Source organism: Myotis brandtii, unplaced genomic scaffold (genome assembly GCF_000412655.1).
Source record: "Myotis brandtii unplaced genomic scaffold, ASM41265v1 scaffold540, whole genome shotgun sequence".
Taxonomy (NCBI): domain Eukaryota; kingdom Metazoa; phylum Chordata; class Mammalia; order Chiroptera; family Vespertilionidae; genus Myotis; species Myotis brandtii.
The window spans coordinates 107760-130931 of NW_005369990.1; the positions used below are offsets into that span (position 1 = coordinate 107760).

Here is a 23172-nt window from a genome sequence, read left to right on the forward strand (position 1 = left end):
AATATTTCATTATGTGGATATACCACAATTTGTTTATCCACTTATCCACTGATGAACATTTGGGTTGTTTCCACCTTTTAGTTATTGTGAGCAGAGTTGTTACAAACACTTGCATATAAGTTTTTGTTTGAACACCTGTTTTTAATTCTTTTGGGTATATACCCAGGAGTAGCACTGCTGGGTCATATGGTAATTCTATTTTTAAGTCATTGAGGAACTAGCAACCAGATTTTAAAATTATTATCTTCATGAAGCTTCTTGAAGGTAGACCGCACATGGTGTATATTTAGCCCATTGGAAGGTAATCTATTAGTAGAAACCATTATTGTGGATCAAATTCTAGTTTTTACTGTGCCATGGGGTGGCTGGCCCCCAAGGCAGCACAGAGGGCCAGGGGCTACCACCTACTTTTTTTTTTTAATTGATCTTAAAGAGAGGAAGGAAGAGAGGGAGGGAGGGAGGGGGAGAGAGAGAGAGAGATCAATGATGAGAGGAGAGAAGAGATCACTTGCCTCCTATTCAACCAGGGATTGAACCGACAACCTGAGTATGTGCCCTGACCAGGAATTGAACACACCACCTTTGGTGTATGGGATGACGCTCCAACTAACTGAGCCACATCAGCCAGGGCTACCGCCTACTTTTATTTATTTATTATTATTATTATTTTGTTAATCCTTACCCAAGGATATTTTCTCCCATTGCTTTTTTTTTTTAGAGAGAGTGGAAAGAAGGGAGGGAGGGGGAGAGAGGCAGAGGAGAAAGAGAGAGAAACATTGATGTGTCTACGTCAACTGGTTGCCTCCTGCACGCACCCCCAACAGTGCCGGGGATTGAACCTACAACCCACGTGCGTGCCCTTGACCCGGAATCAAACCTGAGGCCCTTTGGTTCCCCAGGGCCAACACTCTAACTGCTTAGCCACACCGGCCAGAGCCCACCTACTTTTATTGATAGGATCCGCCATAGGAATTCCAATCCGGATGCAGTTGGCAGCTTCAGGGCTCTCCGGCTGAGGGAGATCTTCACAGTTGGGCAGCTTCAGCCTCATCAGAATCATGGGATTCGATCTTGCAAAAATGTACTCTGTCTGACACAGGACGTTTTCCAGGATTTCACATTCATCGCGACACAAGTCACGGGGCTTTGGGATGGAAGAGGTCTCGTCGCAGTACGGGAAGGCGTAGTGGCACAAGGAAGGAATGGCGAACTGGGAACACTTATCAGATAAGTGACTGGAGGTGCCAATCATGGTGAAGGCAGCTGGAAAACAAACACAGTTATTAACTCCCAGGGCTGGGGTTGATCTGTGGTGATCTAGACAAGAAGTATCAGATATAAACACACACTGGAAGGGATCTGCTGGGCTCAGACAGGCAAGGCCAAGAGGAGGAGATTCATGTCAGATGTCTAAGCAGCTTACTTTCACTGTCTTGAAAAAAATCATTTTGACTATAAAGTTAAAAAAACACACACACAGGATTAAGTTACATATGTACCGTTTCCTAATAAAAAAGAATTAATTAGGTTAAAGGACAATATATTTTTCATTTTACTACAAAGCAACAGAACGTTGTGTTTCATCCGGTACTTTTTATTGGTTCGGTGAGGTTTCTGAAGCGTTTGACAGCTGCAGGCCAGGACGCGTGGGACGGGGCGGCTGGGCCTGAGCGCAGGACTCGGTCTGTGTTTCGCCTCTCAGCTGGTGGGTGACTTTGGGGAACTTGTGTAATTTCTTTGTGGCTTGAATACTTGCTACACCATCTTCCGAAAAGGAGGCAGCTCGCTTAGAAGTTCTCCAAGAGCACAACTCAGTTATTCCAGTGAGTATTAAGGAATGTTAATGGTCACTTAGCCTAACCTCAGATCCAGCACGGTTTCCAAGCACAAAGCGAGCACCAGCCTCCCTCTGCATTCCTCCATTGACAAAGGGCTTACTCACAAGGCAGCCTAAGAGGTTGTTGGTACATTGTTTCCCAAAGAATGTTCCTCCGAATAATGATTACGTAGAACATTAATAGCATTGGAGAAACTAGGGTTCCATAGCCAAAGAAGTTTGGGAAATGCAGGGTTAAACAAAGTTCACTGGATTTTTTTTTATTATTTTTTTTACTGTAATACTTTCCAGTAAGCTGATGCCCATTGAAAATGTTGGAGAGGATTTTTATAAACAGGTGACCAAATATTTATAACAGAACTCCCATTTATTTTCATGAGTACTTAGTAAAAAGTATGTTCGACGTTCTCATACCAGGTTGAAATGTGCCTTCAGCAGCTCCTCCCCATCACCTCTACTTCCCAGAATCCTTCCCCCTGAAAGCCTGAGGGCTTCAGCAAATGGCAACTACATCTTCCTATTGGTGCTTCTCTAGGTTAAGTAGCTCCTGCAGCCACCTCTTTGTTCCTTCAAATTCCTCACAGGACACAGTTTCTGGACTTTTTGATGTTCGCTGTGCCTACCTTGAGTTTGTTCTTACCTCTCTTAAGTCCCAGGGTTGCCAGATCAAGTACAAGGCACCCAGTTACATTTGAATTTCAGATAAACACTTGGGACATCCTTCTTTTAAAAAATGATCAGTTGTTTATCTAAAATGCAAATGTAACTGGATGGCCTGTATTTTTATTTACTAAGGCTGGAAACCTTAGTACAGTGATTCTCAACCTTCTGGCCCTTTAAATACAGTTCCTCATGTTGTGACCCAACCATAAAATTATTTCCGTTGCTACTTCATAACTGTAATGTTGCTACTGTTATGAATCATAATGTAAATATCTGATATGCAGGATGGTCTTAGGCAACCCCTGTGAAAGGGTCGTTCCACTGCCTTAGTAGAATCTCATAAAGGCAATTTGAATGGCTTGCAAGAGTCCTTGGCACAGAGGTATAATAACTGCACCAATAGGTACAAAGTGGCTCTAAGCACCAGAACTAGGTGTGCAAACTCACAGAAGACAACCTACACTACCTAACTCCTGTGTGCTAAAAAGTGCTGCACTATTAGATCTCCGTTAAGACGCTTTCAATTCTGAAAAATGAAGGGCAAACTCTAGAGAGCTGGAGCAGGAAGAGATCCATGACCATCTTGCCTCATCATTCATGTCACAGATGAAGAAAGAGATTTTCACGGAGAGTAAGAGATTTCCCTAAAGTCACAGAAATGGCGATTCAGGGATTAGAGTCCAGAATCCTAGACTCTAAACTCATTCCCTTTCTGTCCATATGATGTGGCTTCCAAACAATAAGCTCTGTGAGGGCAGAAACAACCGGCCTTATTCCCCACACCATCATCATACCCCAGTGCCCAGGTACATCAAAGACATTCAGCAATATTTACTGAGTGTTTAAGTGAACGTGAGGCTTTTCAAAGCTCCCTTTTCCTCTAAGATCAGCCTTCAGTAAATTATTTTAATGTCAATTTTAGTAATATTTTAATGATCATATCTCATGCTTCTTTATGGTCCTGCTCCTAACCCCCATGCCTGGCCTAACCCTTGGCCAACAGAGGACCTTAAGAAAACTATTGGTGAGAAAAACAGTTATTCAAGGTATAAACAGAATGTCAGTGGTATTACTTACCTGTGATCTGATTTTCTATTTCCCCTTGCATGTGCAAAGACTCCATATAGACGGTGCGGTTGCCAATAAATCTTGCGCATGCAATCCCTCTGTATGGTTGACAGAATCCATCTTCTTCATATTCATCTCTAAAAACAGAGCATAGACATTAACTGATGCAGTATACACGGTACACGTAGACACAGTTGGATCTGATTGCACGATGCCCTAAACAGCCACTAGGGGGCGCAGTTGAGCATAGTATCCTAAAGACTGGGCTAAGGAATCAAACTTTTCCTCAGTTCCATCCATCACTTAAAACATCTGTTGGTCACATTGGTCAAGTTTCCTTCACCCCCAGAAAACCATCCTGAAGCACAAAATCATCCTTAAATATTGGAGAAAACACTTTTATTTTCGCAGCTGGTGGTGGGCTGGAAGATGAAGTAGTTATAAGAGTAAGGAGGAAATGAATTGAAAATCTGGGCACATGTTCTACAGTTTTTGTTTTGTTTTGTTTTTAAACAGATTATTTCTGCTTCATTTGATACAAAGGTGTGGGCGAATTCTGCACAAGATCCACGCTAACTGATATGTCAATTAGGTGGCCCCACGGGGTGAGAGGCTAGGTGCATCTGGGAAGAAACCATAAGGGCCTATGATAAGCAAGACACCAGAGTACAGAGTGCCCAGCTGTTCCTCAGAGGCAGACCACAGCCAAAGGCCACCTTCCACACTGACGGGCGGACTTTCACCCAGGGTGTTCCTCCTCTCTGTTAACCCGGCTACAATCAATACATCGTCTGAACAAAATAGCATTTTTCCTCTTTGGTTTCTTTTAAGTTAAAGTACTTTAAAGCCAAAATCAGGAGAAACAAAATTCCCTTCCTGGGTTTAATATTCTCATATCCTTAGGCAAGCTCTCTGAGCCTCTGAGCCACATATATGGATGGTAACAGTTGACCTCTCTACCCTATCGGCCAAAACTCATGAGGAGCCTACCAAACAGAGGTAACGTGATTATTATTAAACTAGAGGCCCAATGCATGACATTTGTGCACTGGGGGGGGTGGGGTCCCTCAGCCCGGCCTGCACCCTCTTGCAGTCCAGGACCCCTCGGGGAATGCCCACCTGCTGCAGAGGTGGGAGAGGCTCCCGCCACTGCTCTGCGCTCGCCAGCCATGAGCCTGGCTTCTGGCTGAGCAGTGCTCCCCCTGTGGGAGCACACTGACCACCAGGGGGCAGCTCTTGTGTTGAGCGCCTGCCCCCTGGTGGTCAGTGCGCATCATAGCGACCAGTCATTCTGCTGTTCGGTCGATTTGCATATTAGGGTTTTATTATATAGGATTATTACAATGACCAAAGAGGACACTTATGTTTAAGGACAATTATTTACTAAGCTCCTACTTTGTAACAAGGACTATGGTCAGGACTATGGGGTGAGGGTTGAATGTGGGAATCTAGAGAGCCCAGTATAATAGAAAACCAGGTGAATAAAAAAAAAACTTGATAGGGCTGATTCTTAAGACACTAGTTCTCAGCTGCTTTCTGCTCCCTAGTCACTAAAACAGTCCTTTTGAAGGTGGAGATGGGGGAAGTATCTTTAGTTTAGACTTGAAAATAGTCTCTTGCAAAACTTTTAAAACATAACCTTTAAATACGATTACAGATGAATATATCATATCCTCAACACAAAGACATTGAAATTTTAATGTTGCAAAATCCTGCAAGCACTCTACATGTTTACTTTCATAAATCCTAGAGCAATGTTGAAGTCTTTTTGGCTCACATTTAACTTGGGTTGTAAAATTAACCCCACTTTTATTGGGTAACTAATACCATAAACCCATAGGGAGAAAGAAGGTTCTGGATGACCTAGACTTGCATCTTGGAAGCCGAAGTCCTGAGACACCTCCCTCCGTCCCCTGCTATTACAGATGATGCCTTTCTATCCCCAGGCATTAGCGGAGCCCCGGACTCGTAAGGTGTCATTATGAGAACACCTCTTCCTCCCCCACACTACATTCTCGAGGCCTCAATTTATATCTCTTGGGAGGACAAAACCCTGGAATTACCCTCCGTTATAAATCCCCAACCGACTGGGAGTTCCCATATTTTATGTGAGAGGCTTAGGCTAAACTTCTTACCACCTTTCCAGTTCAAGACTCTAAAAAGACTCTTTGAATACTTTTTTTTCCAGAATAAAATGGAATGCAACTCCCTTGCCGAACATTTCTTGTCAATGAAAGGCTTCGAGCTGCAGGTGGATTGGATTTTTGACTGTGCCCAGAATTCCTGACATTCTGGCCAGTCTCTTGGGGGCAGATCTAAAAAACTCACACGAAGCGCACAAACACAAACAACAAATGGCATCTGCTGGGGAGCAGCGCTCAGCCCTGGCTGCTTACACACCTCTCCTCAGGCGGCTTTGAAAATACCAAGGCCAAGCCCCACCTCGGACCTATTAAATCCCTCTCTCGGGGGACACAGCTCGGGCATTCATGCTTTTATAAAAGCTCTGGGGTGATTTGAATGTGGTTGAGAACCACAGCACTAGAAAAACAAACAGGTATTAAGTGCCTGCCACTCTCCCTACTGGGTACTGTGCTAAGTGCTCTCTTCAAAGCTGCCCCTTAGGCAGCGTTATCCTCTGTATTTTACAGAGCGAGACACTCAAATTCAGAGAAGTTAAGTAAGTGGCTCAAATTCAAAGCCAGTAAGTGGTGGACACAGGATGTAAACCTAAAATTTAAGCTCAAGCCATTACACCGTGTTGTTAGATCTGTAATGATGTTCTCTGCTTTTCCAGACCCTCTTTTAACTCAATCAGCCTAATTTATAAATAAGGGACTTTATAAGGTGCCTTTCTTGTGTACCAGGCACTAAGTTTCACTTAAATATAAAACTGACATTAAGCCTGGCCGGCTTGGGTCAGTGGATGAGTGTTGACCGACCTCTGAACCAGGAGGTCATGGTTCAATTCCCGGTCAGGACACATGCCCAGGTTGCGGGCTCGATCCCCAGTGTGGGGTGTGCAGGAGGCAGCTGATGGATGATTCTGTTCTCATAATTGATTTTCTATCTCTCTCTACCTTTCCATTGTTTTCTGAAATCAATAAAAATAGATTTTTAAAAGATTAATTAAAAAAACTGACAGTAAGTCATTTAATCCTGACAACAGTCCTATAAAGAAGGTGAAGATATAATTATTCCCATTTTACAAATGAGAAAACTGAGGGTTGGGAAGAGTAAAGAACTTGTCCAAAGTTACATAGCTAGATTTGCCCCAAACTAGTGCTTGTAACCATGGCCCACAGCTTCCTGCCAAATGGCCTGGTTATGGAAATGTTGGCACTGCCTACAGGGGCTTTGCGCTGTGAAGATGCCGGGTGGCAACGAAGGTTTTCTTTTAAACATAAAGTCACAAGTGCCTTTCATCCTTTCCGTTTTCCCTGCTGGCCTGGGCTGGAGGGAAACCAGCGCTCCTCCAGCATCCATCAGCGTCATGCTTTTCGCCAGCGTACACTTCTTTCATCCTGGATGCCCTCCATGCTCAGCAAATTAAAAACATGACGCGGCAAGGCTGCGTGAGCACAAGGGCACTTGCAAGGAGAGCGCCAAGGCTGTGTTCTACGGAGAAGAAAAGTGTGGCTGAAAGGGCAAGCGGCATTTCAGCCGTTCATCACAGCGGCCTTGCACCAGCTACCTCGCCTCGCGGTGACGTGGAGTCGCAGCAGGGTTGCTTTGTGGTGGGAACTCATGTTTCTCCTAAAGATCATTCAGTGGCCACATCGCCAGCCTCTTGGACCCCCCAAACTCGCTGTCATGTGACAGGGAAAAGCAAACACAGGCTGCCCTGCACCGCCAGGGTCGCCCCTATTCCCCAGGGGAAGGAGCTTATAAGGGATTGTCAAAGGGGGCCGAGAGTGTTGCAACCACTGTGGCAGCAGAAGGATCGCCCAGGAAGCACGTAGACCAAGGAAAGGGACGCGCGGCCACTGCTAGTCGCAGCCCAAAGGAGTTTGACAGCGACAGTGGAAGTCCATCGCTACAAATGCTGGGCAAGCTGCTCAGGTCAGTGAGCAAAGAAGGGAATTCTCTGAAAATGAGAAGCGCATTGCACAATAGGAGGCCAGATGTTAGCATTAGGGGAAATGGGACGGGCCTTTCTTCATACCAGGCACGCCCCCAACTTTCTTCCTCTTCAGATTTTACACTGGAGCAGGGGCAGGGCTAGTAGACTAAACCAGCTGAACTGATTCTCCCTAATGAGTTAGGCCCTAAAAATTCCCCTTTGTGGTATTAAGATCCCGTTAAAATGCATGCCTTTCCTTGGTGAGAAGAGAATGGATGTAAAGGTACTCTGCTAACTATAAAATCTCACTTAAACAAAAGAATTGAAAACAGGGACAAACAAAAATACTTGTTCACCAATGTTCATAGCGGTCCTATTCATAGCAAAAAGAGAGTTTGAGAGAGAGAGAGAGAGAGAAGGAAAAAAAAGTTGGAACAATCCCAAACGCTCATCAATAGATGAATGGCTAGACAAAATGTGAGAGATACGTACAATGGAAGAGTATTCAGTCATAAAAAGGAAGGAAGTACTCAAACATGACACAACATGGAAGGGTCTCCAAACATTATGCTAAGTGAAATAAGCCAGATACAGATGGCTACATATCAAATGATGCCATTGATAGGAAATCTCGAGAATAGGTAAATCCACAGAGACAGAAAGCAAACTGGTGGTTACTAGGAGCCAGGGGAGGGAGAAATAGGGAGTAATTAGTCAATGGGTGTGGAATTTAATTTTGTGGTGAAAATACTTTGGAATAGACAGAGGTGGTGGTTGCACAGCATGTGAATGTACTAACTGCTACTACATTGCTCACTTTACAATGGTTGATTTTGCGTTGTGTGAATTTCACCTCAATTTAGAAAAGATCTCATGTAGACACAAGGGACAAGGTAGAGGGACTTTGGGAGAGGGACAGTGGTTGGCATTTGAAGCTACAGAGCTGGGGAGAGATTTGGGGGGTAATTTTGTGGGTTCTTTCCAAGCTGACTAATTGGCTAGAAGCATTGATAATTTACACAGTATCAGCAGGCTGCTTTGTTCTGAGGCTCATAGCTCTTTAACTGGAATGCCAGGGTGGTTCTGCCCACCACCCATGGCAGCTTCATAGGGATAGATTGTAGTGAGTGAAATAACCCAACACTTTGGAATTGACCCCACTCAGCCCTCTTAATTAAGAGCCCCATTTTATGGAATGAAGATGAAATCACATCAAGATGCCTGCCCCTGAAGACCTGAATCTCGATCTGAAGGAGAACCATCACATAGCTCAGAGAGCTGCAGTACCCCTAGGTATGCTTTAGTACGCGATTTATCAAAGTGTGGGTTATTTTTTCTCACGCAGGAAATAATTTCTCTTTAGTCAAGCAAAAATAACTTACCAGTGCCTTCCCAAAAGACCATCGTGGCCATAGATGCATGGCAAGTATCCCTTTTTAAATTTGTAAATCAGGCCACATATGAGTGGATCCGGTTAAAGCATAGCACACAGTGCTTCCCAGGCCCAGCTCTAGGAACCTCAGGGCTGGATGCAACGCTTCCCTGCTCAGAGGCAGGGTTCTCCCTTGGGAGGTGCAGTCAGATCTCTTTAAGCTGAAAGTCAGCTCCGTCTTTTAATTAAAAAGGGAGATACACGATAAAATGAAAGATCCAAGCAGAGGCTGCAGAATTATTCCAATGGAGATAAAAGATCAGAGACACAGAGACTCGGAGAACAAATGATATTCTGATGTGGTCAAAAAGTTACCACCTCTCCAAAAATACCTCCTTGCTTTTCCTGAGAAGATTTGGAGCCTTGAAGCATCCTTGGTTAAATGCCCAGCAGGAGCCAGGGAAATACTCTGTCCTATCAGCTTTCATGCACACACCTTGGAAGAGAAGGGGCATCAGGAAAAATACAGGTGGAGACGGGAAGAGCTGGTGGAGTGAAGGAGAGAAGGGGGGTTGTCGGGAGAGCCAAGAATACACTCTGCCTCAGGGTGGCTGTGGTCAAGAAATTACAGGTTAAATATGGGATCCCAAAGTTATGTCACACACTCTGTTTTCTAAAGACCAATCTGAAAGTGGGCATCAAAGAGGGTTAGGAGTCAACATACTTGACCTTTCAAAGGTCATCAGCTTTCAAAGTGAGCCAAGCAAGGCACATCCACCCAGAGGGGTTCTGACTCACAGGGAAGACATCAATCTACAGGGCTGAGAATTCTGCTCACTCTGGTACCCCTCCTTTTCCTCCTGGAATGCCTCTGAAAGGACAAGCCATCCTGAGGTGTCCTTGTTGAGTCTCACAGGCTGTCTCCCACCTCTGAATCCCAACCATTGTTAACACGTTATTTCCTTAACAAAAGAGTCCCTCGCTCTTTCTCACACCATTTTTTTTTTGCTTTAAAAAATTAAATTAAAAATTTAACTTTCTTTTTCCTCTTGGCTATGAACCATTAAAACAAACAGATGAATACGGTTCTGTCATAGTTTCCAGAGCAGCACATAATAGTTACTTGTGTCCAACTCAGAAATGAGAAGGTACTGGCCTCGCTTCACAGCGATGTTTGGAAACGCAAGGGTTGCGTTTCACTTTGGAAAGGGAGCAGAATTACCCAGGCTTGTATCTCACAAATGTAATTTTGGGGGAAATTATGCATGCAATACATTTTATTCCTATTTAAACACACATTAGAAAACGATAGCATTGCACTAGCATGGTATTTGCAGGACTGCGGAAGATCACCAATGAAAAGAATGAGCGATTTTTGCCCTCTCCTATTTACTGAGGCCATGGCGGCAGGGTAGCCTTGCACCTTCTAAGAAGCCCTGGGTGTTTTCACGTGTCCTCCTAGGAAGGGCCTGCTTTACGCCCAGCTCAGGCTGGAGCAGGGAATGCATAGGAGATACTTGGAGCCCCCAGCGCCCCCCCCCCCCACTTCTCATTAGAAACCCTTTAGATGTTCTCTGGCAGGTCTCCAAACATCAGGCATTCAAACCACCCCCTAAATCTGCCCATTGAGAATAATGGGAGTTTAGAATAATATGAAATTCACACATACCATTCTGGTCAGATTTTCTACCACAAATGTTACTAGGATTGCTTTGATTTTTTTTTTCACTTTCCTTTTATGCCTTGGGCCATGGATTGAAAAAAGAGAAGGTTTGTGGAAAGAGTGGTAAAAGGAATTTAGGGACTTCTTAGGAGGGTTTTAATTTCATCTTGGTACTCAGAAATGGGGTGAAACCCGATCCCCAATCCTTGCTTTCCTGTTTCGTCTCAGCTTTGTTTCTTATTCCTTCTGCTGATGGCAGTTATGAAAGACTATAGCAGCTCCCCCTTATCTGCCTGGGATGTGAATCATCCCTTTGTCCAGTATATGAACACTGTGTAGCTTACCTGCCTGTTAGTCACTTAGTAGCCTTCTGAGTTATCAAATGGACTGCCACAGTATCACAGTGCTTGTTTTCAAGTCACCTTTATTTTACTTAATAATGGTCCTAAGGTGCAAGAGTAAATGACGCTGGCAATTCAGATATGCCAAAGAGAAGCTGTAAAGTGCTTCCTTTAAGTGGAAAGATATGTGTGTATAGGAAAAAAGCATAGTACATATAGGGTTTGGCACTATCCATGGTTTCAGGCATCCACTGGAGGTCTTGGAATGTAACCCCCATGGATAAGGGGGGACTACTGGACTAGCCTCCATAAAAAGCAAGAGTTTAATGCCTCCCCAAACCCCCTATCCCCAACCCAAAATAAGGCAATGCAGAGGTGCCCATGCCAGACATAGAATTTATACATTTTTTAAAAATTGTAGTCAAGGCAGAACTTCACATTAGAATAGAGATTGATTTGTGATGCACCAAATGGGAATATTGCGATTGCGATCTGTTAAACAAGGGGTCCCTGGGACAGGACTGTGAAATCCAATGGGTCCTTTAAGGAGAAAGAGGAATAGGGGTGGATCTGGGGGCTCTAACTAGAGTGGAAAAGTGGCCTTTGGATACCAATGATATAATTCCTGTTTGCCAGGACTTTACAGTCTAGTAAAGGGAGAAATATAAGTGGGATAAATATAATCTCTGTTCCCCTTCCCTTCCCGCTCTGTTCCTCTCTCCCTCTCTTTTCACATTTCCCATTCTTTTCAACCAACACATGTGTTGAAGCCTTGTGCAGAGAATAGGAGAAGGGTATTCAACAGAGACTGGGAAGGCTTCTAGAGGAGATGATAGCTTAAAAGAGGAACAATTCAACAAATCATGGATTAATTAGCCAAGGTAAGTGGAGTCAAGAGGCAGAGTGAGGCTTAATGGGAGTAATGGGGGTGGTGGTGCAAGGGGAGCTGGGTGTGGGGAGGAAGGAAGGATGGGCCCAAAGGTAGGGTCTTAATCTGTAGGTTTATGGGAGTAAAGAGGTTCAGCATACCATTCCTTCTCTGTGTACTCACATCATGCTTTCATAGTCCCTTAGTCTTTTTAAACATAGTCTTATTTTAAACTTGCCACCTCAAAATTATCCTATATAATAAAAGGCTAAAATGCAAAATGACCTAACGGCAGAATGACCGATCGCTATGACACGCACTGACCACCAGGGGGAAAACGTTCAATGCAGGAGCTGCCTCCTGGTGGTCAGTGTGCTCCCAGAAGCCAGGCTCATGGCTGGTGAGCGCAGCGGTGGTGGTGGGAGTGGGCCTAAGCTGGCAGGTGGACATCCCCTGTAGGGTCCCGAACTGCAAGAGGGTGCAGGCCGGGCTGAGGTCCCCCCCTCCGCCCCCCGCGAGTGCACAAATTTCATGTACTGGGCCTCTAGTGATAATAGTAAAAGGAGAAGAGAGTAGATCTTATACTAAAGACAAAGAGACAGCAGGAAATGGTGTGATTAGTGACAGTGTCAAACGGAGGGACTAGAGATCTAAGGCTGGAGATTAGGCCCAGGATGGCAGGTTCAGCTGTAAAGGGCAGAGGCCACAACCTCCCTCAAGAGCCTATGATAAACGCAATAAAGAGTACAGGTCATCCCATGGTTTCCATGCAGAGAGCTGTGCCTGTGTCAGAGGTGGCAGGGAACAGTAAGGGGTGGCTTGCAGAGTTGGTAGAGGGGAATTGTGAGCACAGGACAGGCCCCATGTCATATAACTGTCCCCGGGGCCCCCCATCTTATGGAGTCATTGAGTTGGAACAGGATTTTTCAGGCCTCTTGTCTAACCCTCTCTAAAGGTGAAAGAACCAAGAGTGAGTGGCTATGTGACTTTTCCAAGTTCACCATCAGGTGGGCAGAGCACAGTGTGGTGGAATGACAACTGCCTTCCAGCTGCATGTGCCCTTTGCCACGTGTTTATCTCTGAGCCTCCACATCTGTAAAACTGGATTATTAAATAATGTGTACACGTTTTTATTTGCTCATGATAGTTGCTTATGAAATATAAATTCTTCTTCTGCCTTATTTTAGCCTAGAAATCAATACTATTCTAGGCACCAAAGAGAAGAAAACCTAAAAATCCCCCCACCCCATGCCCCACTGTAGTGTAGTGTTTACATTGACTTAGATTTCTACCTGGAAGCTCTTTCTCCAACTTAAAAAAATAATTTTTATCTTAGAGTTCCTTCTCATTGTACCAAAGACTAGTCATGTGTAACATTATGCATGTGTGTGAACTCTGTGGACATGCTGGGAACAGACGTGGGTGTGGCTTATGAAGTCAGAAAAGCTAAGACCTAGGGGTTAGCCCTTAAAAAGCAAATTTGACCAAACTGCTGCTTCTACTCCTCCTTGGTCTGCTCCATAAACTCTGCTCCCATCCCATTACAGGGGATGGGCTCCATTCTCAGTCCCAACTATGAACTTGAGCACATGGATCCCACCCTCTTCACCTACTCATGGGCATGGCTTGGCAACTGTCCCTTGTCTATGCTGTATCACCGTCTCCCCCATCTCTGTCGGTCATTTTCCCATCAATACACCAATGTGCTATAATATCTCCCATCTTAAAACAAACTCTCTTCAGACTGTCCCTGGTAAGCTACGTTCGCTTTTTCTTTTTGTTCCTTTTTATCACAGACATCTCTCAAAGGAGACGTCTACACCTGCTTTCCCCAGTTCTCCCAATTGCTTCTGGACTCACCGAAAGCAAGTCTTTGCTTTGCCATCCCACTGAAAGCTCTTGTTAAGGTCAATGATCTCCATGTTACTAACAACTGTCTTCAGACTGTCCCTGGTAAGCTACGTTCGCTTTTTCTTTTTGTTCCTTTTTATCACAGACATCTCTCAAAGGAGACGTCTACACCTGCTTTCCCCAGTTCTCCCAATTGCTTCTGGACTCACCGAAAGCAAGTCTTTGCTTTGCCATCCCACTGAAAGCTCTTGTTAAGGTCAATGATCTCCATGTTACTAAATCCAACAGTGAATTTCCAGTCTTTATCTTTACCGACCCAGCAGCAGCATTTGACACAGTTCATTACTCCTCCTGGAAACTCTTTCTTTTACAGGATACTCTTCTCTCTTGGTTTTCTTTACTTCTTTGGCTGTGACTTCTTAGTCTCATTTGCCAGTTCAAGATTTCAGTCATTGAGATCCCTAGGCCTAGTCCTCAGACCTCTTCCTTCCATTCTCACTTCCTAACCTGATCTTCCTGTCTCCTCCCAAAGTCATATCTCTAGCTCATGCCACTCTCTGAACTTCATTCTCCATATCTCCACTTGGGTATCCAAAAGGAATTCAAACTCAATATGTCTAAAATTGAACGCTTATTTCCCTTCAAGAACACTCTTGAATTCTTCCTCCACCCCAGTAAATAACAATTCCATCCTTATAATTGTTCATAACAAAAATCTTTTGCATTCTCCTTGTCTCTACACTTTCTCTCATAATCATATTCAAACCATCAGCTCCTGCTTTTACCTCCTCCTTCAAAAATCTACCCCCAACCCACCTTTCCTGCTCCAGTTCAGACCATTATCTCTGCATGATTTCCCTCCACAAAAGTCTCACAACTGGTCTTGCTACTCACACTCTTAGACACTTCTCCTCCCCCCGCCCCCCCGCTCTTCTCAACATGGCAGGTGGAGGGAATCCTTTTAGGATATAAACTAGCTCATGTCCCTCCTCTGCTCAAACTTCTCCAATGGCTTCTCGTCTCATGCTAAGTAAAAAATGGAGTCCTTTCATAGTCTTCTGCCCCCACACCTCTCTGACCTCATGCCCACCACTTTCCCCCTTGCCCTTACCTAACTGATGATTATGCATTGCACTTAGCATCATCAGATATGCTCTGCATCGATGCATTAATCATTTATTATTTATAAACAAACTTCACGGGGACAGGAGGGACAATGCTATGTCCCTATCGCCTAGAACAGCACCTGGTAGGTGTCAAGTCGTTGACACCTAATAAATATTTAATGAGTGAATTAAATTTCTCCCACTTGTTATTAACTTCAGCAAAGAGGGAACCTGAGTTCATGTAACAACTGAAAATTCATAGTTAATTTCCACTTCCCCACCCCAGCCACCCAAGTTCCCCATGAGTTTAGTTCTGCTGACCAGAAGAATTAGAGCAGAGGAGGGAAATGGGCAACATTTAAGAGTAACAACAATTTAACTTGAAAACTAAATTAATTTCCAAAGCACTTCTTGAATTCCACCCCTCGCCTCCCACCTGGCTCAGGTGCCTACCACTGCTCAGCTGGCTCACCACGGGAGTCCAATAACTGGGAGGCCAGCCTCTGATCTGCTGCTCATTCAGTCCTCTGTGAGGCTGCCACAGGGCCATCCTTAATGGGAAACGGTGTTGTCCCTGTGACTGACACTCTCCATAAACCGCACGGCCATCCCCAGGTATACAATACACTCTGGTTACTTCAATATGTATGATATTGGAAGGCCACAGGTTTCTTAGCTAATTAAGCTTACATTTCTTTATTTTTTTCTACCTACTTTCACAAGGTATCCAGATTTTACTCTGTGCTCAAAAATATCCTCAGCTTTAAAACAAATGACACTCGACTTTGAGCTATGGGTATCATTTGTAATCATACCTTGATGTTTATGAAGATACCATAATACCTTATGAAACAACCACAAAAAGGTGGGAGTCGGATTGATCCTTTCTGTGCCAGGTACCCTCCAGGTAGCAGCAGTATCCACATTTTCTAGTTGACGAAACTGAGGTTTGGAGATGAAGTCTCTTACCCAAAGCCTTAGGCCTCACTCTAAATTTCCTGCTGTTTCCACCATAAGGAATACTATAAAGCGGATACAAATATACATAAAAATATGTACACATGTAATTTACTGAAAAAGACAACGCAGAACACTATTTTTGCCCAGATAATGCTGCTATGTAAAATGGTTATATGTGCAAAGGAAGCACTGCAGATGCCAACAGTTGATCTTGATTTTATTGGACCACATGTCCTTCAAATTGTCACAGTCCTTAACAATGATACAGAAGTCAGATTCACATGTTGAGAAAGCAAGCTTGAGAGGAGGTACTAGATTGTCTTGTTTCACTGCTTAGACTCAGCAGAAGGGAGAAAATTTCATAAGCAGCAGTTGAGAAGGTTTTCTGGAGAAGGAGAAGAGGGTAAATTAAGGGAGATATCTAAAGCCAGAGAGAAAGAAGATGAACAGAAAAGACACTCCCCGCCCCGGCTCCCAGGCAGTCTGGCTTGATGCTGCAAACACTCTTCCCGCCTCCTAGATATTAACAGGAAAAATGCTGGCCAAGTAAATTCCAGGCTTCTCTAGGGCACTGCCTGACAGGCAGGATGCTGGGACTGATCCTGGCATTGCTGAGTGGAAAAGTCAGTGGGCTGGAAATCAGAAGGCCAGGGTCCTCCGTCCTGATTTGGCTGCCAATAAACTTTATTACCATGTAACCTTGGATAGGTCACTCGCCCTCTTTTGTCCTCAGCTACTCCATTTGTATAACATAGAAACTGAACTATGTGGTATGTTCTTTCCAATTCTAATGTCCTTTCCCATCCTAACTATCTATGATTACTGTAAATTTCCCAGCATATCCCACCAGGACGGTTGCAGTATTCTCCTCACTGGTCCGCCTCTCTATCTCCATCCCGGACCCTGTCTATTGATCTTTCCTGCTGCTGAAGAATGTGCTACCTAAGAGGTGGATCAGGTCATCTCTTGCTCACAACTTCAGTGACTCTCCACTGCACACTCCCCGGGGGACAGCCTAGCGCGTTAACAGAGATCACCAGGTCCCCGGCGACCAGCCTCACCCACTTCTTCAGCTCTGTCTCCTGCCATTGCCCGCCTTGGACTCTAGGACCTCTTGATAAAAAAAGGATGTAGTCTCTGAACATACCACATCGTCAGAGACATTTGTGTCCTGACTGTTTCCCTTCCAAGAAATCCATCCACCCATTTTCATCTAGATCACCAGCCTGCATCCTTCCCATTCTAGTTCAGTTTTATCTCCCTTAGATGCTTTCCTGATACTGCTAGATGAGTCCATGAGAAGATGCTCTCTCTAGCATCCCGCACTCACTTCATGGTACTAGGACTATTTGTTGTGATGTCTGTTTCTCCCCGAGGCAGAATGTTCCTGAAGTAGAGCAGCTGTTCGTATTTTTCCTTTGTCGCTTAACCCACCCCCAGTCTCACTTCCAACAGAGCCCAGAACATTTAACCTGGTTCATAGAAGGCACCCAATACATGTTTATGGAGCTGCACTCTGTGCTTCTCCGCTGCGGCTGTGCAGACTTCCTCCAGACTCTGCACCGTCCGCCTTCAGCAATCCCTCGCTTGAATACAGTCCCAAAGGGGGACCAAGACAGGTTCCATCCATATTTCTTAACTTCACTTAGCTAGCTCCCCAAGAGCCTTACAGCCCCAAATCTGTTAGTTTCAGAGTTGGCAGGTCAAAGGCAGGCCCCCCTGCTCTCTACCCCCTCCCCCCCCAGTTTCTCTAGCCAGCAACGAAAAGGCCTCCCAGTCCCCTGGGTCTAGCTTGCTGTTACACTGGGCTCCGAGTACAGCATCGTATCTGACTCCATGAGGGTATTATTTTAAGCATTACTAAACACCCCTAACCTATCAACTCCTGGCTTTGTAGTCATTTCCAGTTGGAATGTCTTCAGGCTGAAAGAAGACAGGTTTGTGAAAAGACATAAACATCGTTGGTGAGAGGTGACATATGTTTTCTCCTAGCGAAAGCAAGGCACTCCCGTAGATTCTGCAGTTTTTGGACACTGCATAAAACACATCTCGTAGGCAATTAATCTCCTGGCAGGCTTTGAGTGAAGCAATTACTCCATGTTTTCCTTTGTCATTGTTCGAAAGTTTAACAGTGCATCTATCTACTTTATTCGTGTCTGGAAAGCCAAAGACCGCCTCACAACCTCTGCAGCAAACAGATGTAAAAACACTTAGTGTTCACACGTTTGATTTAAATATTGACAAATTTTTTCATTAGAACATTAAACCCTTAGCTTTATTCATCTCAAATGCTTGCCAGGAGAGTGACTTCCCCCATTAGAATGACTCCCAGTAACTCAATACAAACTTTGCAAGCGGGAGAACCACAGAACCTGGTAGTCTGTGCTCACATTCTGCGGGGAGGCAGCTGTAACTGGTTAGGGACCGGTGCTGGAAATAGTATTTGGAGCTCTCTTGGCAGATTTCTTACATCGTTATTCAATATGAACTGCAAATCATATGCTCATAGTTATGAAAATGTCAGGAAACTCCTAGTGTTCATGCTTTGTTTGACAAAGCTATTTTCGAGTCGTGTTGGACCGCAGAGGCATCAAACATTTGGGATGGAGAAGAAAAAAACAGCCTCCCCCTCCCCACAGTTTTGAGAAGTTGGTAATTCGGTCCTATATGACAAGAGCTCAACTCCGAATGGATGGACGTACATTTCACACAGTCTTGATTAGTCCAGGATGTGTGTCAGGGCTACTAGAGGTCTGAGAGGAAACGCAAGAAACTTGTTCACTTCTTGCTCAGTTTGAATCAACTGAGCTTCAGATCAGGGTCAGCAAACTGTTTGACTCTTAACTCCTAGCGGCAGCTGAGCAAAGCCCAGGGCCAGGGCCAGGCATCAGAGAAGAGGGAGAGAGCCAAAAGTGAAGAAAAGTAAGGGCTTGATGGAGAGAGGGAGGGGAGAGGACAGGGAAAGAGGAAGAACAAGAAGGAAGTGCTAAAGAAAAGCAAAATATGAGGAAATAATGACTATCTAACAATAATGAAATAAATTTGTATGACATTTCCACATAGATATTATAATTTACATTTAGATGCTCACCATTCTTGCAAGATGTGTAAGGCTATTCTTAATTTAGTCTTTAAAAAACAATGTTGTGGAAATTTTGAAAAAGAGAAAAACACAAAGAAAAATATTAAAGTCACCATATCCCTAAACCCACAGGTAATCATGAACAAGTATCATATATTTTTTATTTACTTATTCTTATTTTTAAATTGATTTTAGAGAGAAAGGAAGGAAGGGAGAGAGAGAGAAACATCAGGCACACATACATCAGTTGCCTCCTCTGTGTGCCTGTCTAGGGATCAAACTGGCAACCTGGGCATGTGCCCTGACCTGAGACCTTTCAGTATATGGAACAATGCTCCAACCAACTGAGCCACACTGGCCAGGGCTCATATATTTTTCAAAGCACACATACTAGTATATACACACAAATGAATTCTTTTTACAAATTGGAATTATATTGGACATAGTTTCTTCTTTTTAATGTAATACGTATATTCTATGTCATTAAATATTCTTCTAAAATATGTTTTTTAGTGGCTGCAATTAAACATTTAGGTTGTATCTATTTTCCATTATTCATAAAATTGTTGAGATGAATATCCTTGTGTATGAATTTTTATATACATCTATGTTACCTCTCTAGGCAAAAACATTGAAATTGTTTTCTAGGTCAAAGGTACTAGTATGCACATCTTCAAGGATTTTTACATGTATTTCCAAATAGTCTTCTAAGAAAACTGCCATAATTTATATTTCTACCATCAGTATAGGATTTAGTGTCTATTTCCCTCACTCACTGCTAACAATTACTTGCTAAGGTATTTCCCTAAGTACTATCACTTTTTGTTGTGTTGTTAATCCTCACCCGAGGATATTTTTTTCCATTGATCTTTTCAGAGTGGACAGAAGAGAAGAAGGGAAGGGGGGAGAGAGAATGAGAGAGAAAGACAGAAACATCAATGTGAGAGAGACACATCGATTGGTTGCCTCCTGCATGGGCCCCAACAGGGGTTGGGGATTGAACCTGCAACCCAGGTATGTGCCCTTGACTGGGAGTCAAACTTGAAACCCTTCGGTGTGTGCACTGATGCTCTAACCACTTAGCACACTGACTAGGGAGGTACTATCACTTTTTAAGATAACATTTCATTATTTTCCTTAGTGAAGTTAAATATCTTTTTTATATGTTCACACATTTGTAAAACATTTGTATTTGTTATTATGTAAACTGCACATTTTGTGAATTTTCTCAGTCCACTCTACTATTGGTATTATTAGTCTTATTAGACAGACAGATTTTAAGACTAACTTATCCAAGATCACATAGTTAAGTGGCAAATTTGGGTTTTCTAAGTTGGCTTCATGTCATGCTAGGCACAATGTTCTTTTATAAATTCCAATGATGATAATGTCTTTAGTCCAATGTTAAAACCAAATCCACTGAATAACAAAATTAATAAAATCAAGAAAATTTGCAATAGTACAACAATGTACAGTGCCCCATCATAAGGAGTATCAAATATCTCGCTGGTCCTTGATTTTTAATCATGTTGCTTAAAGTCTTGTGCTTAGAATATTTGCAGAGATATAGCAGTGGCCTAATAACCACTTTTATAATGTGTTTTTTTTTCATTTGTTATTGTGGGTTTTTTTTATCCTCATCCAACAATATGTTTATTGATTTTAGAGAGAAGGAAAGGGGGAGAGAGAGAGAGAGAGAGAGAGAGAGAGAGAGAGAAACATTGATGGGTTGCTTCTCGTACATGTCCCGATGGGGGATCGAACCCACAACCTAGGTATGGGCCCTGACCAGATGACACTCCAACCGAGCCAGGGATATTATGTGTTTTATTTGAATGATCTCTAGTTTCTCTTCCAGATTGGCAGACAGTAAATCTGTAGAAAGAGATACAGAGGAAGGTGACTATGATATACGGGGATGCTGTGTTGGCTGATGGTGTACATGTCCCAATGGGGGATCAAACCCACAACCTAGGTATGGGCCCTGACCAGATGACACACCAACCGAGCCAGGGATATTATGTGTTTTATTTGAATGATCTCTAGTTTCTCTTCCAGATTGGCAGACAGTAAATCTGTAGAAAGAGATACAGAGGAAGGTGACTATGATATACGGGGATGCTGTGTTGGCTGATGGTGTGTTCTGCTGGTCAGGGGGCAGCTACTAAAATAGTTGACTGATTGACACTGGGGGCACTCATGAGTAGAAATGAACTCTGAAATGAGGGAGGAGCCATCCTGCTTTCCTCTATGGGGCCAAGCTTCACCTGGAGCATCAGGCTTCACTCTGAGCACCAGAGTTCAACAGGGTCATGCATATACCATCCCTCATGGAAAGCAGAGACCGGGCTGGCAAAGAGAACTAAAATCATGTCCTCAGAGGAATGGCTGAAGGAGCCAGAGAGGTGATCCTGAGGAGAAGACATGAGGGAACATGAGAACAGATTCCAAATGCTTGAAGGTCACTCTGTGTGCCCTATTGGACAGATGTGCTATTTGAGTTCCCACCTCATCTCCTTATCTCCAGTCACAAAACATATTTAGGGACAGCTTACCAGGTGCCAGGCACTGTTCCTGCCCTTGGGGATGCAGCAGTGGACAAGGCAGAGTCCTGCTTTAAAGGAACATGCCTTCTAAAGGTATCTGCTACATGGATGTTGAGGATGGATAGATGCAGAGTGAATGAGTCAAAGACTGTACTTACCAAAATGGAGAACAACAGAGAACATTTGGATTGAGATGGCAAATGAATGGTGTCCTCAGAAATGGATGAAGAGCACTAGAACACGCCCGTGCCTAGAAAGCTGAAGCCAGAAGGCCTGAGAAAATGCCGATTCGTTCCTTCTTGCCCATGCTCCTATCACTAAATCACATCTCCAATTAAAGCTCCACCTTGTCAAGCCATGTTGATGGCCCCCTATTGCTTTTAGGACAAAGTGCAAATTCCTTAACCTGATGCATAAAGTAACACACAAATTGGAGCCAGTCTACCTTTCCAGTCTCAGGCTCTGCTGTTCTGGCAAAGAGCAAAAGACTCAGAAAACTCCTGCCTGGAGTTGGCTCAATGCAGGCCAGGGGCAGCCTTCAATGAACTTTATTGGTTCCTTCGTTCAGCCCACATTAACTGAGTGCCTGACCTCAAGCTATGACAGCTGGTGCCGGTTCCAGTGCTCAAGGAGCTCATGGTTTAAGAGGGAGTAGCAGCTAACTATTGACATGTCTAAGGGCTACTGCCTGTGATGCGGCAATGGCAGGGAAGGATGCAGCGGTAGTTCTATTCATTCACCCTACAGATATCGAGTATTTACTATGTGCCAGCCAGTACCCTTGGTTCCAGGGCTCAGTAGCATACCAAGGGCAGGACAGGGGAGCAGTCTTCTTTGGTGCAGCAAATATGGGGTGCAGGGTCTGTGGAGAATTTAAAAACAATGAAACCAACTATCATTTAGTCTGCTTTCATTAGCAGTATGTACGTGCAATTCTAACAATGTCATATGAGATGCTCCTCCTGCCAGAGTGATGCTCCCACAGCCCTACCCTTGGTACTCCACTGCTGGGGCTACAGCAGTGAACAACACATTCCAGTTGGTTGGGGCGACTCTTTCCTTCCAACTTTAATATTAGAACTGCCCATACTGGCTGGCCACTGGCCCATCCAGCAGCAGACCTCAGCTTGATGTAACATGTGACTACATTCTGGCCAAAGAGATGTGAGCAAATGGGAAGTGTATTGTCTAGGGGTCAGGCCTTTGCAGAGGAAGAAAGAGAGAGGAAGGAAGGAAGAAAGAGAGGAAGGGAGGAAGGGAGAGAGGACTGTGTTCATAAAATAGAAAAATAAAAAGGGTGTGCTTCAGACTGGAGTGTAGCCATGAAGATGCTGAAGAAGCATCTAGGTCCTAGGATGAGATCAATGCCACAGGTTGAGACTGGCAGAGGCATAATATAGACCGAGCCTGGGCTTCAGGGAGAGCACGGGGAACTGAACTACCCATCCAGCACTGGGCAGCCTCCTCTGGACTGGAGAGAAATCAATTTTGTTTAAACCATTATCTATCTATCTATCTATCTATCTATCTATCTATCAATCATCTATCTATCTGCTCATTCATTATAATACCAGTTTAGACTGTATCCTAATTAATAATGAGAGAGACAAGTAAAGGACATATATAGTTCATCCGGTGATAACTGCACAGAAAATAAAGGGGTGGGGAGAGTGAGTGCTGGTGGGAGGGGGGCTGCAATATCACTGGTCCTGTTAGACCCACATCATGGTCTCATTCAGTCGTCACTAGCCA

General features: G+C 44.0%; 1 protein-coding gene across 1 annotated transcript in view; it reads right to left on the minus strand.

The window, feature by feature from the left end:
- Positions 1-23172, minus strand: part of ROR1 (receptor tyrosine kinase-like orphan receptor 1) — a 174073-nt gene that overhangs the window by 38573 nt on the left and 112328 nt on the right. The window contains exons 7-8 of the mRNA XM_014549239.1: positions 3578-3705; positions 946-1263 (exon numbers count right to left, since the gene is read on the minus strand). Of these exons, the coding sequence (XP_014404725.1) occupies positions 946-1263; positions 3578-3705 (446 nt within the window). The remainder of the gene's footprint in view (positions 1-945; positions 1264-3577; positions 3706-23172) is intronic.